This window comes from Cervus elaphus, chromosome 21 (assembly GCF_910594005.1).
Source record: "Cervus elaphus chromosome 21, mCerEla1.1, whole genome shotgun sequence".
Lineage (NCBI taxonomy): Eukaryota > Metazoa > Chordata > Mammalia > Artiodactyla > Cervidae > Cervus > Cervus elaphus.
In genome coordinates this window covers 34599669-34617812 of record NC_057835.1, presented here as the reverse complement: position 1 = coordinate 34617812, position 18144 = coordinate 34599669, and the positions used below count along the sequence as shown (strand labels likewise).

General features: G+C 34.5%; 1 protein-coding gene across 9 annotated transcripts in view; it reads right to left on the bottom strand.

The window, feature by feature from the left end:
• Positions 1-18144, bottom strand: part of CSPP1 (centrosome and spindle pole associated protein 1) — a 108826-nt gene that overhangs the window by 74754 nt on the left and 15928 nt on the right. For 4 of the 9 annotated variants that reach the window (XM_043879459.1, XM_043879460.1, XM_043879462.1 and 1 more), the window contains exons 4-8: positions 9579-9682; positions 8841-8864; positions 5575-5655; positions 4253-4351; positions 3094-3536 (exon numbers count right to left, since the gene is read on the bottom strand). In XM_043879459.1, the coding sequence (XP_043735394.1) occupies positions 3094-3536; positions 4253-4351; positions 5575-5655; positions 8841-8864; positions 9579-9682 (751 nt within the window). Of the gene's footprint in view, positions 1-2493; positions 2551-3093; positions 3537-4252; positions 4352-5574; positions 5656-8840; positions 8865-9578; positions 9683-18144 lie in introns of all 9 variants that reach the window. The other 5 variants (XM_043879463.1, XM_043879466.1, XM_043879464.1 and 2 more) reach the window with 4 other exon arrangements.

Below are 18144 nucleotides of genomic sequence, written 5' to 3'. Positions count from 1 at the left end.
GGTAATTAGGAAAGAACTAAGATTAAAAACCTAAAAATAAAAATCAAAACTAGAATTCATTGCATGTTGACTATTCAAAGGGAAAAAAAAGAACATGGGAAATTTAGAAATATGAAGAAGAACTTTGTACTTCTCACAATCAGCAGTGATTATTTGTTTTCAAGAACTTCTGGTTAAGTAGACAGTAAACCAACTATGTACTCCAATAAAATTAATTAAAAAAGAAAAGAAAATGACCTGCAGAGCCAAAAAATGATTACAGTATATAGTCAGCCCTCTGTATCTGTGGGGGTTTCCCTGTTGGCTCAAACGTTGATGAAGAATCTGCCTGCAGTGCAGGAGACCCAGGTTCAATCTCTGGGTCGGGAAGATCCCCTGGAAAAGGGAATGGCTACTACTCAAGTATTCTTGTCTAGAGAACTCCATGGACAGAGGAGCCTGGCGGGCTCCAGTCCCTGGGGTCGCAGAGAGTCAGACACAACTGAGTAACTAACAGTTTCACTCTCTGTATCTGTGGGTCCTGCAACCAATCTCAGATAGAAAGTATTTGAGGGAAAAAAAAAATTCCAGAAAGTTTCAAAAGGCAAAACTTGAATTTCTTGCAAACAGGTAACTACTTCCATAGCACTTACAACTATTTACATAACATTTACATTGTATTAGATATTATAAGTAAACTAGAGATGATTTAAAGCATAAGGGAAGATGTGCATAGATTATAAGGAAACACTACACCACTTTACCAAAGGGACTTGAGCATCCAAAGATTTTGATATCCCTGAGGTGTCCTGAAATGGATCCCCCTTGAATACCAAGGAACAACAGTTTTAAGAATAGTTAAAGCAAGAGACCAAATAGTGGTACACATTTCTTTAGTCTCAAAAATTTCACTAACAAGCAGAGTCATTTTTCCTAGCAACCATTCTGCCTGCTAAATAAATCTAGTGATCAATGTGAAATCTTTTCTTTTTTGCTGGAAAGAAATCTACAAATCTGAAATACAGAAATCCAATTTTAACCTCAACTGCCATTGAGACATATGTGAAAAACCTTACATTTAGAGACGTAAAAGCTTACACAATAACAAAATGTATAATAATGATTCACATTTTTAAGAAATACTGTTAAAAACATTAATATATATAACAGGAATTAGTCACATTGACCTATATATTTAATCTAAACTACTGCTTGGGGAAGATTTTATGTAGAAATTTCATTTCATTCGTGGGATACATAAGAAAAAAGATTGTTCTCAAATAATGGGGCTGAAATTGATTTGTTAGTTCATGTAGAAATTATCATAAGGTATAATTACAAAAATAATAGACTAAAATGTTAAAAACAAAACAACCATCACAATAAGTTTTTTGAAATTCCAATCTTAAAAGGTATACATTATACTCTAAACATAAACTGACACCATAAGGAAAAAAAGTTCTCATGTACAAGTTAAGGCAATACCAAGAGTCCAAAAATATCTGTATTTTCCCAACTGAGACTTCCTGTAGTTCAGGCAGCCTTTGACGACCTCCAGATATAAATATTTTCAAATATAAAATGTCACAGAATTTGGAGCATTTTCTGAAGTACAATTAGATCCAAACAAGAGATAAACTATAATTGACATTACAAAATTCTAATCCTTCAATCAGATTACCTGAATCAGAGTGAATATGTTGTACAGCAGAAACCAACACAATCTAGTAAAGCAATTATCCTCCAATTAAAAAACTAAAAATTAAAAAAAAAAAGACTGGATATGAGCAGAATGTAATAACTACAGAATAAAGAGCAGATGAGAAAGCACTGCAAAGGCTTTGTATGATTATTAATAATTAGAACAATAATCATGTAGCATGTCTCAGAAAATTCTCTAAAATATTTTTAAAAAATAATCTATTTGGATGAATGAATGAAACAAGTCCCATAAACTGTTCAATACTTACATTTAATCCCTACAGGTTATCTAGTCAATGAAAATATCAGATCCTATCATATTTCTATCTCCAAATCAAAAGTTAGATTAAAGCAAGCTTTGAGTATTAAGACAAATGACTTAATAAGACCCCATCGTAGCAATTAATAAATTACAAATAGTGTCACAGAAACAACATCCAAAGGAACTGAAAAGCACCTAAAAATCTGATCAAAAATAATAAGTGCCATTTCACTTAAATAAATGTTCAATAAGTAACTTAAAAGCAAAAATGTTGATGAAAGTACTTAGAGCATAGAAACATTAAAGGAATGAACTGTATCTCATCTATTTTAAAGTGTTTTCCCCCCACATTTTTACATCTGAAACTCAAACAGCCTTGAATCTGGCTGTAAGTCAATTATTGCAAGGAGAAGCTATTTTTCTCATGCCAGTCACCATGGCGCCCTATGGGAACAAGATAACTGAATTCTCGCCTCAGGGTTGTTTCAGACAATGCTGCTAACTCACTTCAGTCATGTCTGACTCTATGCAACCCCATGCAGCCCACTCACCTCCTCTGTCCCTGGGATTCTCCAGGCAAGGATACTGATGTGGGTTGCCATTTGATTCTCCAATGCATGAAAGTGAAAAGTAAAAGTGAAGTCATTCAGTCGTGCCCAACTCTTAGCAACCTACCAGGCTCCTCCGTCCATGGGCTTTTCCAGGCAAGAGTCCTGGAGTGGGTTGCCATTGCCTTCTCCGGTTTTGGACAATACTGCAGCATGAATTCAGACTGAAAACCTGAATCAGTACTGGCTTACAGTTCAAATTCTCAGGGAAGTTCTTTTTAATTCCCTCCACTCAGTGCCAAGGTTGAGAAGTGGAAGTTTCTTTTCTGTCCTTTCCTGTGGGAAAGTTTATTTCCCTTTTAATTTTATATTTACCTAAGTTGTAGCCTTTCAGTGTCCTAGCTTTTTAATTGGGTCCCTTTTTCCTTATCATGGGTTTTTTCTTTGTTTTTCAGTGACACATAAATTATGGTATAAAACTGATAGCATCCTAAAATTAATCAAATATGTACATCAAATGAAATAGCATCTCTCTAACAATGATAAAAAGTAACAAGAGCAATATTAAGCAAATAAAGAAAATAAAAATGAAGTTGTAAATACCTGTCTTTTGTATAAACTCTCAAAAGTCTTCTATCAAAATCACTTTCATATCTAAACCTCTCATCCATGTCTTCACTTACTTCTGGATCATAGCCTGGTCTGTAATACTGTTTATCAAAAGCACGATCCTCATTAAACCTGTGAAATCTTCTATCTGGAATGTCAGTCTTGCTGTCAAACCTTTGATGTTTTTTATTGGAAACGCCCACTTCTTCATCAGTTTTTTTACTGACTCTTCTACTGTTCCTTAATTCAATTTCATCATCTAATTTTCGGTACCTGTCCTCTTCTAGTCGTCTTTGGTTTAGAAGTTCTTCATATGCCTCTGAAGGAGTTAAGACATCTTTTCTAGGACCCTCTGAATTTTCGCAAGATGACTGTATTTGTGAAGGTAAATCAGGTTTAACCTGACTGATAGGTTTTTTACTTCTTTGATTCTTCTGCTGGTTAATAAAAAAAAAAGAAGAAAAAGATCTTAATGAGATGCTATTTCCTAAAAGGTAATTAAATTCTCAAATGATGCTTAATCTATTTACCATCTCAACTCAAAGACTTAATCACCCATAAGAAATATCTTTTCTTTAGGAAATAACCTTCAAGGAAGTGTTATCCTTTAATAAAACTTAATAAATACAAAATAAATAGGCAACAATAATATGGATAGATGGTTACAAAAAGAGAAGATAAACTATCCCAAGGAGATTTTACACATATTTTGGCAGTTAAATATTGGTTCAGAATATTTCAAATTAAATGCCTTCTCAACACAGAGAATATAGGATACAGTAAATTTTTCAACCACTCTTAAATTTGGTTATATTTCTTTACATATATATGTATATATATATACATATAGCTAGAAATTTGTCAGTACAAAAAATCACTTAAAAATAAAATATAAACAAACATTACTTAAAACCAATCTCTAAAATTAAATCTCTTCCGTGAAGTTAAAGTTAAAAACCAGAGTAAGTTCTTCAGTATGAGATAAAACCATTTACAAAATTAAATCTCTCTCCTGTGTTTGGTTCAGTTTGGCTTAACTTTTTAAATATTTATATAAAAACTAAGTGAAATGTTTAATAATATAAAAATATTTTCAAGTGAATACAAACATTCAGCATGTGGTGGTAAAGATTTATTTAGAAGCAAAACCTACCTCAGTACTCTTTTCTACCTGTCTGAACTTTTCAGTGGATTCTTCCTTATCCCTGAGAAATTGATTGTATTCTTTGTTACGTTCAAGTTTCAACCTTTCCTTAAAATAGAAAGCCAAAAGGTAATGTTTAAAAAAAAAAAAGGCAATGTTAATTTCAACATTAGGAAAAAGTACCTAACAGTCAAATCAGACTCATACAATTCAGAGGTCCTACTCAGCATCAAATTTTACTAGTAATGTCAAAGGCAGGAATAGTTATAAGGCACAGGAGATGAAGGAAGAGATCAGAGACCACCAGGGCTGTTCCCCTTGTCCATTCTGGACCCACATTAAAATAAGGTTTACTACATGCTTAAGTTTCAATTAACACACAAGATATCTAACATGAGGGCAAGGCTTTGATTTTGAAACACCTGCATTTTATACTCCAATAGTTACTTGACTTAGATGATACCTTCCTATTGATAAATAAATCTCTTCCACCAGGAAGTACACGAATGTGTTTGCCAGTAGGTCTGTCATTAGCATGTTTCCAAGACTTGACCGGGCTACCTTCCTACTTTTCTTCTCAAGGATATCTCTTGCCTCCAATTTCTCACACCCCACCCTTGAAAGACCTGCTTCTATCAATTTCCTTCCCAAGTTTAAGGAAAGATCTTTGTTCTACTTAAAACATACAAACGTAAAATTATCATAGTAATAAAATGTTATAACATCAATGTTCTATTGAAACATAAATATGTTGTATTAGGAAATGTTCTTAAGACCCAATACCTTTAGCATCATTGAAACAGCACAATCTAAAAAAGTTTTGCAAGAAGTGAGGCTGTCTTTTGAAACTTACTGTCCTTTTGCCTCATATACTATATCATAATTCTGATCTAGCTTGGGAATTTGAATATCTACAAGAGGAATACAGTGCTTAATCACTACCCCCTGTTAAGATAATATACATTTATTTGTGATAGGAACACATATTCAAATAGCCCAAAAGTCACCTATATAAAAGCTCTCATCCACTCATCTCACTGATAATTTTTTTCATATACCATGAACTTTATAGCTTAGAAACCAATGCTTTAAAAAATGAATTCTGAATATTCAATTAATCAATGTATTAAAGGAATATAGCATATTACATGGTTACAAATGTGACATTCCAAAACATTTTTTGAACAGCACTAGAGACTCAACAGATTTTGAAAAAAATCAAGTATGGAAAATGACGTAAACTTGTTTGCATTTAAATCAAGAGTATGCTCTTTCATGATTTTGATGCCTCAAGAAACTGCTATCCGTAACAACTATTCCTATCCACCTACCTTAGCAGATAACCTCTCACCAATAGGAAGAGAAACTCCCAGAGTAGATGGATCTGTTTCACTCGTGGATAGAAAATTTTTCTGTATACAGACACACACATTAAAAAAAATACATTACCTAATTGCCTTTATAAAATGTTTCATAAATGTGCTTTACATTCTATTAATATAGTCTAAATTATTACATTATACAGAGCAACAGAATGAAATGGAGATGAAGGCAGAAACTACAAATGTGTGAAGACTATACCAAAATTAGAAAAAAAGAGAATTTTCTAATTTCTCTGCAATTAATGGACATCTATTTAAATGCCAGAAGACATAAACTAGGAACGTTGTTTCTTTCTGAGCCTCTCCATCCCTGTCCATTAAGCATTTATGTAATGCAGTGTGACAGACAGCGCATCAGACTAGGACTCCAGAGGCCTGGGCTCTTGGACCAGCTACAGCAATTCCCAGCTGAGCTACACTGAGCAAGTCGCCTAAGCTCTCTCATCCAGACTTCCTCCTGTAAAACGAAACTGGAATCTGTTCTGCCTTAGCAAAGCTGCTACAAGATCAAGAAGGATTTAAAAAATGTAAAATCTCTTTGAACACCATAAAACAAACACAAGGGATTTATAAAAAATAAATACAATCCCCAACTTTCTGGTACTGGTGCTGAGTAGTCATATAATCTGGAGAAGTTACTTAATTTATCTGCTTCTGTTTCTTTGTAAAACAATAATAATAGCATCTATATTATTAGGTAATGAGGATTAAATCAATCAATACTTATTAACCTAATTCTATGACTTTTCTGTATTCATAAAACAAACAATCTAATACTTTTCTGTTACTTTTACAGGTGGTAGGGAGAAAAAGATAAGCATATGTTCCCTCTATTTAAGAGATTTATAATTCAAATGAAGAAACAAACATGGAAACAAATAACTATAATATAATGTACCACAACAGAGTTACACTCAAAACATCATGGGAACAAAATAATTGATAAAACAGACTAATCTGAATTTAGAAATAAGCTGTGCTACAAAAGCTAATTTGAAAGGTGGTTATATAAATTCTAAGCTTATTGGTTATTTGACACATGACTAGATACCTGAGTCAGTTTGATCCCTATATACCAAAGTACAATGTAAACCTAGTCATTTTGTAGTTATACATGTATCAAAAAAAAAAAAAAGAGTTCCAATTTTGAGCATAGACAGATACTGCATCCTTATTCCTTCATTAAGCCATGCCCCACTCCAAACATGGGCCCAGGATGATGTTTGTACTTTTCAATAAAATGAAAAAAATTAATAATAAGGCTGACACAGTGAACTTTAATCATTCACTCATTCATTTAGTAAATATTGAGGGCCAATATATCTACACTGTTTGATACATCTGGGACTTATCAGTGAAGAAAACAAAGATATTTGCCTTCCCAAAGCTCACATTCCAGCAGGGAGAACTGACAAGAAATAATAAACACAACGAAGAGTAATTCTACAGTACGTTAGAAGGTGGTAAGTGCTATGGCCAAAAAATAAATAAATAAAATGAAAAGAACAGTTGTCAGGTAGCCTACAGGCTTCTAGGGGATGGGAGTCAAAAGATTGGAAATCTGGAGTTCCTTTTTTAGACGTGCTCAACACAAGATACCCACTAGATTTCTAAGTGAAAACGTCAAAGAGTTTAAGGTTCAGGAGAGAGGTCTAGGCTGAAAATAATTTACTGACTCAGTTTAAAAACTTCTTCTGAAAATATGTTCTTTTTGTGTTTAGATGGCCAAGTGTTTTTTATTCTAAAGACTAGAAAGAAGATGGTAGTTAACTGTTTAAGTGTCTCTTCTTGGCAGAACTTTAAGATTTGATCATTTTTTTTAAGTTAATACTCTTGCCAAAGTCTGGAAGCCACAAGAAATCCAGAGAGAATGGGACTTGGAAACTGTACATATTCCAGGGGTCAAGGAAGCCATGGCAGCCGCCTCCCCATATCCTACATAATTTTCTCTTTCCCTTGCTTTCCTCTCCACTCCCGCCTTCTCAGATGTCAACCAAAAATTGTCTTTGTCATATTAAGGAACTACTGTTCCTCTACCACAACTATATTCTTAATAATCTAAGACCAAAACTTCCTTCACAGCCCTTTACATTTAAAGATTTGTGCTCCTCGATTCTTCTCTTTCATAAAGGCAATTTCTTGTTATACCTTCCATTGCCACTCTTTTTTAAAAACGTTGTGTCTATAAAATACTGCAAAAGCCACAAGTGAAAGTGGTGGTGGTTTAGTCACAAGTTTTGTCCAACTCTTGCGGCCCCACGGACTGTAGCAGATACTAAAGGAAAACCTCACCCAACGAGCGGTAAGGAAGGCAAGAGGACAATGAGGCCCAAGGCCAGGGAGGCAGGCGAGATCGTGATGAGACTACTCATGTCATGCTAAGGAACTTGAATTTTTATCCTGAAGGCAGAGAGGAGACACACACAGAAGGATTTCAACTGGTAAGGGACAGGATCATCTGGAAAGTAGCATGGAGAATGGACGGAGAATCAGAGCAAGGAGATCAGTCAAAAATCTGGAGGCCTTTCCTGATCATTACAGTACCTGCCTTGTTAAAAGAGTTATCACTGTCTGAATTGTATAAATGTTATCTCTACAACTAGATTCTAAGCTCCTTGAAGACAAAATTCATACCAGATTCATCTCCATGACAAGTGTTTAAAAAGTGTTGGCTGAAAGATAAATGGATGTGTGAGATTCATCTTAAAAACAGTTTTACAAAATGTTTTCTTCATTTTCCAATATAAGTTTGCAAATGTAATCCACAGGTTTGAGAACCAAAATATTGAGTAATCCAGACTGACAACAAACAGTTCAAAAATATCTTAGAATATCTTAAATATTCTGTTGTTTAGTTAATCTTAATGCGACTAGTACAATTATAATTATTTTGAAGAACAAAAACGTGCATGCTGAGAACAAATGAATTTACAATAGCTATAGAATATTTCTAAAAGATGCATAAGAAAGCAACAAAAACAAATGCAAAGCAGGAATCAAAAACAATGCTTGATTGTACTAATGGAAACGTAAGATGTATAGACTGTCATTTTGCTAAAAGCAAGGATCCAAAATGGTGCCATTAAAAAGTCTCTGAATCACAAATGAAGTTATTTTTATTAGTTTTCGAACAACAATATCATATATGCAAATAATCACAAGCTACTAGATCTAAAACAAAACAGTAAAGAAGAACATTTTGCAGGCAACCCTACCTTTCTTTTTGCTTGTGTAACACCCTAAAGTCAAGGGAAACAAACCATTGGTAAAATGTATTCAAAGTCCTTTCTCTATGTCAAACCAGAATAAATAAGAGACGATTCACACATGTGGAATAAACATTACAAAGTAGGAAGAAACTAAAGAATCTCTTTGGATGACTAGAAACATCATGACTGTTTTAGATACATTTATAACCTAGTAAACTATATTTTAAAACTATAATAATTAGTTTAGTTATCATATAATTTAACAAAAAATACTTAAAACAAGAGTTCCAGTAAGTAAATAGATTAAACCATAAAGCAAAACCTGATGGTTAAGGAAATATGCTGAATGACATTTTATAAGCTTAGTTCTTAGGAAAATAATTAGAAACTAGAACTCCACATGTCATTTTAATACATGGTTGAGCGGAAGAGAGTACTAGCTGTGCTATTTTACACCATGACTACTTTACAAAAAACATGAACAAGAATTTACCATCTCATTTAAAATTAGAACCCCTGCCCTCCTTAAAAGGTCAAGAGTCTGTGTTATTTCATGGCACCAATTCTCAGAATCATTTTTTTCTCTATCAATGTCATATATATCACTTAACTTTCGCTACAGGACATTGCTAGATACCCCTAAAAATGTAAATATTAATGTACATGACTAAAAAATCTTATGAAAATAAATTCAGGAGGTAAATTCTAAAGCACAAAACCAAACGAGTTACTAGAACTCATTACCTGAGTAAGATAGCGTCTGTAATCTTGTCGCAATTCTTCTTTCAGCTTATGTTTCTTCTGTTCATAGTCTTCCCCAAGTGGTAAACTTAATCCATAATCAATTCCTAGAAAGAAAACAACTTCTTAAGCAATGTAGCTAATTGCAACCCAATCTCAATTTCAATGCAATGTCCTGTAACAAAGCACAGTAGGAAGGAACACAGTCATGTGGATTCTGAGACTTGGATCAGGATAATAAATTTTTTATTTGAAATGTTTCAATAGGTAATACATTCAAACAATGGAAAATATCCCTCCCACCCACTTCTCCTGCCCAGAACAACCAACACTGCTATATCTGTGTCTTCTTCCGGAGGTTTTTTATACATCTATAAAAGGCATCTTCAGAGTACTATGTGTGGGTGTTATATTTAGTTCTTCCCCCTTTTGATAGATGGCTCTGCATGTTTTCCATCTTTTTTTTTTTTTTTTGATGTGGACCATTTTTAAAGTCTTTATTGAACTTGTTACAACACTGTTTCTTCTCTATCTCTGGTTTTTTGGCTGCAAGGCTTGCAGGATGCCAGCTCCCCAAACAGGGATCTGTTCCCACACCCCCTAGATTGGAAGGTGAGGTCTCAATCACTGGACTGCCAGGGAAGTCCCTGCCATCTCGCTTGTTGAAGGACAGCAAAATTAAAGCAAAGAAAAGCCAATTACCTTTACTTCTTCATTTAATTCTGCTGAAATTCTTTTAAAATACCTACAGCAATTTTAATATGTGTCTTTTAGTCTGTGAAAATTAATCATGTGATATTCTGACAGAAGAATATGTGTCGTAACAGTTTTTTAATTGAAGGATAGCTGATTTAAAATGTGCTAATTTTTGCTGTACAGCAAGGTGATTTAGTTACACATGAAAGTGAAAGTGAAGTCGTTCAGTCACGTCCAAGTCTTTACCACCCCATGAACTGTACAGTCCATGGAATTCTCTAGGCCAGAATACTGGAGTGGGTAGCCTTTCCCTTCTCCAAGGGATCTTCCCAACCCAGGGAGTTTTTCATATTCCTTTCCATTATGGTTTATCACAGGATATTGAACATAACATGTTTGAAAAAACTGTTAGGCCATGCATGGTTTAGGCTGAAATTTCCAAAAAATTTTAAAGTTGCAAATTCTGATTTCATATAAATGGATATTAATTTTTATTGTGGTAAAACAGACATTTTAACCATTTTCAAGCATACAATTCACTGGTATTAAGTACGTTCAAAATGTTGTACAATCATTACCACTATCCATTTCCAGAGTTTTGTCATTCCAAATAGAAATTCTATAAAAGAATCTTAGTTTTCTAAGAAAAACCTCCATTTTGAGTAGGGCTTCCTTACGCAAGAGTTCAAAAATCGAATTACATTTTGGGGTGATGACCATAGCGATGGCTGCACAACTTGTAAATACACTGAAGACCACTGAATTGTACAATTTAAATGGGTAAACTTTATGGTATGTAAATTATATCTTAATAAAACAGTTAAAATCAAACTATATACTTTAAATATATTTTTAATACTAAAATACTATGTCAAGCACCGATATCACGTAAGCGTTTCAATTTCTGAAGCCTCTTTCACTTTTTTAGTCCTACTGAGTGAGTGAGTGAAGTCGCTCAGTCATGTCCGACTCTTTGCGATCCCATGGACTGCAGCCTACCAGGCTCCTCCCTCCATGGGGATTCTCCAGGCAAGAATACTGGAGTGGGTTGCCATTTCCTTCTCCAGGGGATCTCCCCGACTCAGGGATTGAACCCTGGTCTCCTGCACTGCAGGCAGACGCTTTAACCTCTGAGCCACCAGGGAAGCCCTTTTAGTCCTACTAGGCAATACTAAAGTATAAAATATTATTTCTGAACAAAATAAATTTTTTCCTCAAAGTCAGCTACCAGAAATACAGATGAAGTAACTGACTGTAGGTAATACACCAACAGGAATATTACCATTTTTTCTGCCTTATTCCTCATAATGCATCTAAATGATGGAAACTTTTCATGACTGTGTCATATCACTGTTGTGTTACATCACTAAAATGTTCCAGGATCAAAAATAAAACCAAAGTAGTATAAATATAAACGAACGCCTATTGATTTTTATGTAATACTGAATTCCCCTTTCTACCATAAAAACCCGAATTCTCTTCATAAACACTCCTGGCCTACTTAACTCCTCATGACGAGAGTATAACAGAGGACTCCTTAAAGACACCGCTTACTCATGCTCCCAATTCTCTTCCAAAAGAATCTAAAGCATTCCATATAAATTCATCTGAGAAAGACATTCTTTCCTCACAAAGAAAATTTACAAACCTATTCTCAAAGAGACAGAATTAAAGCCTAAAGAGAAAAATGGTTTGCTTTTCACATTCAGAAAGGAATTTCAGACATGAACTTAGAACTATAAAATCCATAAACGCACGGTCCATGCTTTATTCAACTTTACAATAAATGTGTAAATGAATATACGAATGAATGCCTGAGTAAGAGAAAGATCAAGAAGAAAAACACTATTCTTAGTATTTCATTTCTGCTTTTAGGAGTATGATTGCATAGAAAGAGTAAGCATAATGACTAGTAACCAGTTACCTGTCTCTAGTTACACAAGGTCACAATGGATGCACTATTGTGTCAAGGAGGAAAAGAAAACAATGCTACAAGGATGATGCCCTCCAATGTGCTCAGCTTCCCTACTCAGCAGAACAAGTAATTTACAGCTTTTTAAGTCATGTATTTAAGGTGGCTTTTACTGCTGATTTTCAATTCTGCTTTGTGGATTTATATGAAAGAAAATAAAGAAAAATATGGTTCATTTTCATCTATAGTTACTATTCATATCAAGTTTATCATGAGTATCTGCTTTTTACTATTGATTCAAATAGTATTTGTATTAACTGTCTTAAAAGATGAGTGAGTATACATAATGCCTTCAGAATTATTTAAAATTTTATTAACTAAATGTTCAGTCAACAGAAAATACTTTTTAATTATTTTTATCTGGTACCAATATTTTACAATATTAGAGGTAGGTCATAGACATAAAATTAAGAACTGTATAGAACTATTAAAATATTCTGTGCACTTTAAGTATTAACAACGGGATCCTAACTGACTTAATGAACTGAGAAATATGGTGAGACTTACTTTTTCAGGGCAGCTGTCTTCTGATTGTTCCAGGGGCAAGTAAAAGCATCAGTGTCACCGTAGGGTCAGTTGAAGTGATGTCACTTCACCAAATACAACATCAGTGACTCTAAGTTAACATTATGCTTCAGAGCTAGAGCAATTCAAAGTATCTGGTTTCCATAGCAGGTATGGGTTAAATATTTAAAACTACAGTGTGTAATCTTTTTAAAATTAGTTTTCATTTTCTAAATAGCACTCATAGTAAATACTTTACAGATTACCATGGAATACTTAGTTTCTTCTTTTTATTATATTACCATCAAAAAGTATTATGTCAAAATAATCAAAGGACAAATCATAGGAAATAATACTAAGCCTTTCCATAAGCAAGTTACTTATCAAGAGATGGAAATACTTTGAGAAGAACTTCAGCGAAAAGACATTATTACAAAGGACCCATTTGACTTGTACAAACTGCACCAAAGAGGTAGGATGTCTGAGATTTAGCTTGGAATAAGAGAAACCTAAGACTACGTATGCTACAAGGAGTGACAATTAAGAGTACTACTAAAAATTAGTAAATCAATTTACTTTCCTTTTGTCTAATTTCCAAAATCTTTTTTAGCTTATACCCTAGAATGACGCTGCAATATGAAACTCTGCTGTTGCTTCTTTTCTGATATTTTTAAATTGCAGCAATGTAACTTCCCTTCTTTATAATTCTTTTTCAAATTTCCACAAGCACAACTGTATTTAAAATTTTTAAAAATCATACTAAATAATTTCTAGTGACAAGAATAAAATTTTTTCTTACTTCAATAATCTGCAAACTTTTTGCTTGCAGATTTACTTGACTTCTGAGAATGAAAACTAAAATAAATTTTGGGCATTCTGGAGCCCAAATCAATGGCACTTTGATATGAGTGAGAGATATTGCCTAGAAATGGCAGATGGATAAAAAAATACGTAGGGCCTACAAACATTAAAGATGGATCCTGGAGTATTCAAAGTTTAGAGGTAAGGGAGATAGAAAGGAACCAGAAAAAATAAAGACGAAAAGGACTGTGTTGGGAGTCTTCAAAGCCATCCCCAGGTTTGGTGACTTGACAGGACTCACAGAATGCAGAAGCCATTATACTCACAATTATGGTTTATTACCCTGAAAGGATACAAAGCAAAATTAACAAAGGAATGAGGCACTGTTCAGGGTAAACTAGGTTCAAACTTTAAGAGTTTTTCCCCAGTGGAATCACACAGGACGTGCCTAATTCCTGCACAACAAGCTGTGATGGCACACGTGAAGGGTCGTCTCCCAAGGAAGCTCCCTACTCAGTGCCCAGGGTTTCTAACAGGAGCTGGTCACCTAGGTACCCTCTGCTAGTACGTACCAAAATTCCAGACTCTACAGACAGAAAGCAGGTACTCTACATAAACCCTATGGTTTATATAAAGTTTAGGCACAATGAGCCATTCTTTTTATCAGTGTAAGAAACTATTTACAAGCTAAATTCCAGACAGCAGCCAAAAGCCAGTCTGCAGTGGAAACCCTAGCAGCAGACAGTAACTGGTCCAGGTCTGTCAACAGACAGTAAGGTTCTTTTTAATCTCAAGAGGTCATGGTCATGTCCCTATACTGTAAATGGTGGTATCTTCAACTGCACAACAGGATTTATGCTACCATATACAGAAAAAGAAAAGAGGGTTATACACATGTGTGCAGTCTAGTCATGAAACTACATACAAGAAACTGCTAAATAACTAGAGGACAATGTTAGGAGGATCATCAGTTCTCAGGCTATATACTTCTGTGTCTTTTTTTTTTTTACCATGTGCACGTTTTCCTTTATTTCTTTAATGAAAAATACAGAGGGGTAAAAACCTTAAATACAGTAATGCTCTCATCCTTATCACTGAGCCAGGAACTACTTTAAAAGCAGTACAAAATCTATGGATGTAGAGCCAAAATACACTTACATATGAAAAAAATGTTGGAAGTATTTACTGTATTATTTCATTTATTAAAAATGTCTTCCAGGATATAAAACATCAAAATGAAAGGAATAATCCTCAACCAGTCTAAGGGGAAGTGTTCAACTTCTCTAAAGAAGAGAAAGGATGAGGGGATGATCTTTGACTGAGGTATGACAGAACTAAATTTAAAAGATGAAAGGAAGCATTTCTCATCAACAATGCTTATGAAACATGAAAATGAGCTAGTCAGAAAGGCTAAAGGATTTTTAAATAAAATAGTAACAAGCATTATGCCTAGAAATGGTTTAGGGAGATGGAAAACAGCATTTGCTTTTACAGATTGTTTTCAGATTTTCTCATAATTTCGTTAAATCTAAGTAATTCTAACAAACTCCTTATCAATGACACCATTTCATCAGCATATATCAACTAAGCCATGCACATGCTGTGTATAATAAAGAATCTAGCTAGCCTCTGTCTCTGGGAGGTAACTTCTAAATTCTTGGAATCTTCTGAGTCATGAGATCTTATGTTACTCATGACAGGTCCCCAGAACAAACCTCTATGTTGATACTAATAAGGTGACTCACAGTGAGTCCCTAGATGGTTTAAGCTAAAGAAATAATACAGATGGGGACTGTTCACACCAAAAAGATCAAACATGTAATTGGAGGGTTGGACCTTTGACCCATGTGACATCAGCCTGACCTCAGGAAAGTAGGTCTGGAGAGAATGAGCCACATGGACAGTGACAAAATCATTCATGCTTATACAATGAAACTCCTGTAAAAATTCTAGACACCAAAGCTCAGGTGAGCACCCTAGGTGGCACTACTCTATACTGTCACCTATTGATGTGCCAGGAGGGTAACACACATCGCCGAGGTTGATGGAAGCTTCATATTTGAACCCTCCCAGACCAGGCCCTGTGTGTCTCTTCCTTTGGCTGGCTGATCTGTATCCTTTTGCTATAATAAACCTGTAATGATAAGTACAGCACTTTCCTGAGCTCTGGGAGTCATCTAGTGAGTTATCAAACTTGAGGAGGTGGTAGAAACAGTTCGTCAGAAGGAAGAATGGCCCATGAAGTCCACACTTGCACCTGGTATTTGAAGTAAGAGAAGTCTTGTACGTTAAGACTTGCAGAAGTCTTAACACTCCTCAAATCCGTTGGTCAGAGGTATAAATGGTGGAAGAAGGAGCCACATGGGTAAGCATTATCCATGAATATCACTGTCTAACAGAAATGAATTTACATAATCATAAAAATGTAGTGGTCCATGACAGCTGTACAATGAGCTATTAATAGGCTGTCTTCGTTGGCTAAAACAAATATTGCCAGTTTATATGTCATTGATAGCTACTATGCTTAATTACTCATTCAGAGTATAGTGTCACTGAGCTTAATTCAATGTATAAATTTTAGACCAGTTTGTTTTCTAATTCCTCAATGAGATCACTGTGGAAAACTGTTGCCAAGTTACTTTACATTTTTCCTAACATCAAAAATTAAGTATTTGGCCTAATCTTAAGACCACAATTATTCAGGCAAGAAATAAGTAACTGAATGCTCAGAGGTACAAAATCAAATTATTATTCTTTAGAAAGATTCAATGTGCATCAAAAATAATTATACTTCAGTTGGCAATTAAAAAAATAATGCATGAAAATTAAATTCTACACACCTAACAAAATTGCTTATTTTTGCCATGGGACCTTCATTCATTCAAAATATCTTCTCTAAACACCAAAGTGCCAGACACTGTGTTAGGCAATGAACGTACAAGGGCAGAAAAGCTGGGATGCCACTGGGATAAAACAGAGAGCTGAACAAGTTCAAAACTGTTCTTCAAGGGGAGAGCCAATGTCACAGGAGCATAAGGTAGGAATGTCCAACACAATCTGGTAAAGGTGACAAAAGAGGAAAATCACCATAATGGAAACAAGAAGCCATTGAAGGGTCTGAAATAGAGACTAACATGATCAGATTCGGTTTGGGGGAGGACATCAACTGGCAGTGCAGAGACTTAACAGAGAAGGCTAGATTGTACAACAAAAAGAACACTAGAAAAAAAAAATCTAGGTGAAAGCCAATGGACGCCTACATAAAATGGTCTCTGTGGAATTAGCGAAAAGTCAACTTATTTGAGGTTTAGATGTTAGAATCTCTGAACTGTGTAATTATTCGCTGTGGGATACCAAAAGGAAAAAAAGGTGTCAAAGATGACCACAAAACCAGCTCACTAAAGTTTGAGAGGAGTCAAGTTAATTTTGCACATGTTGATTCTGAGTCCAAGACATCCAAGTACACATGTCATTAAAACATTAGACATATGGGTCTGGAGTTCATCAAAGAAACTGGAATTAGGATAGAGATTAAGGAGTAATGAGCACACTAATGATAAATAAAGCCCTGTGAATGAATAAGGGATACCAGTTAAGGAAGAAGGAGAAGTCATTATCTGTTAAGTTGGATTTTAAACTCTACATGATTTGTGAATGTAATAATAAGTTTTAATACAGTTCTTAAAAATAAAAACCTAGTTTAAAAATGTAAAAAGTCATGGAAATTAATATTTATTGTCTATCAATAATGCACCAATCATCTTTTCATATGTATTCAACTATTGCCACAATAACCTTTTAAGATAGACATAATTCTTAAGATGAGGAAACAAAGAGCTTAAATAATTTATGCCAGGTTGCAAAGGCATGACAGCCACATTCCAAAGCAACTCATAAGTCCAGAAAGTCAGTGATTCACCTAGTGCTTGAGAGAACCTACTATCAAACTTTCAAAAAACTCTCTCTCAGAAGAATTAAATTTTCAATTCATAAAAATTTAGGGCTAGAAGATAATCTAACCTCTTTATATTATAAAGAAACTGAATGCCTTAGAGATTAAGGCACTTAACCAAAATATAATACTTAGTTCACTAAAGCTGCAGGCATGCATGCGTGCTCACTTGTGTCCGACTCTCTGCAACCCCTTGAGCTAGCCAGGCTCCTCTGTCCTTGGGATTTTTCCAGGCAAGAATACTGGAGTGGGCTGCTATTTCCTCCTCCAAAAGCTGTATATTAGCCAATAATTTGTAAGAGACTCAGAATGGAAAAGGTTTTCTGTATATATGATACTAAAAGTATGGCATTCACTTTGAGCTGTTTTTCTAGTAGAGATAGAGAGCCCACTAAACTATTCAGCAGTCTTCGGCCAACATCCCCATGTACTCCTAGCAGAATACAAATGCAAAGCAACTAACAACTTAGGAGTATACTCATGGCCATGAAAAGTCATCCACATGAGAATAATGCTTTAACCAAATAGATAACCCATATTTGACTTCTTTAATGTGAAAAAGGTTCAATTATCATCAGTAATTCACAAGGTAATTTTAAAATATTCATATATTTTCTTTAAAAAAAACAAATACACCTACCAAA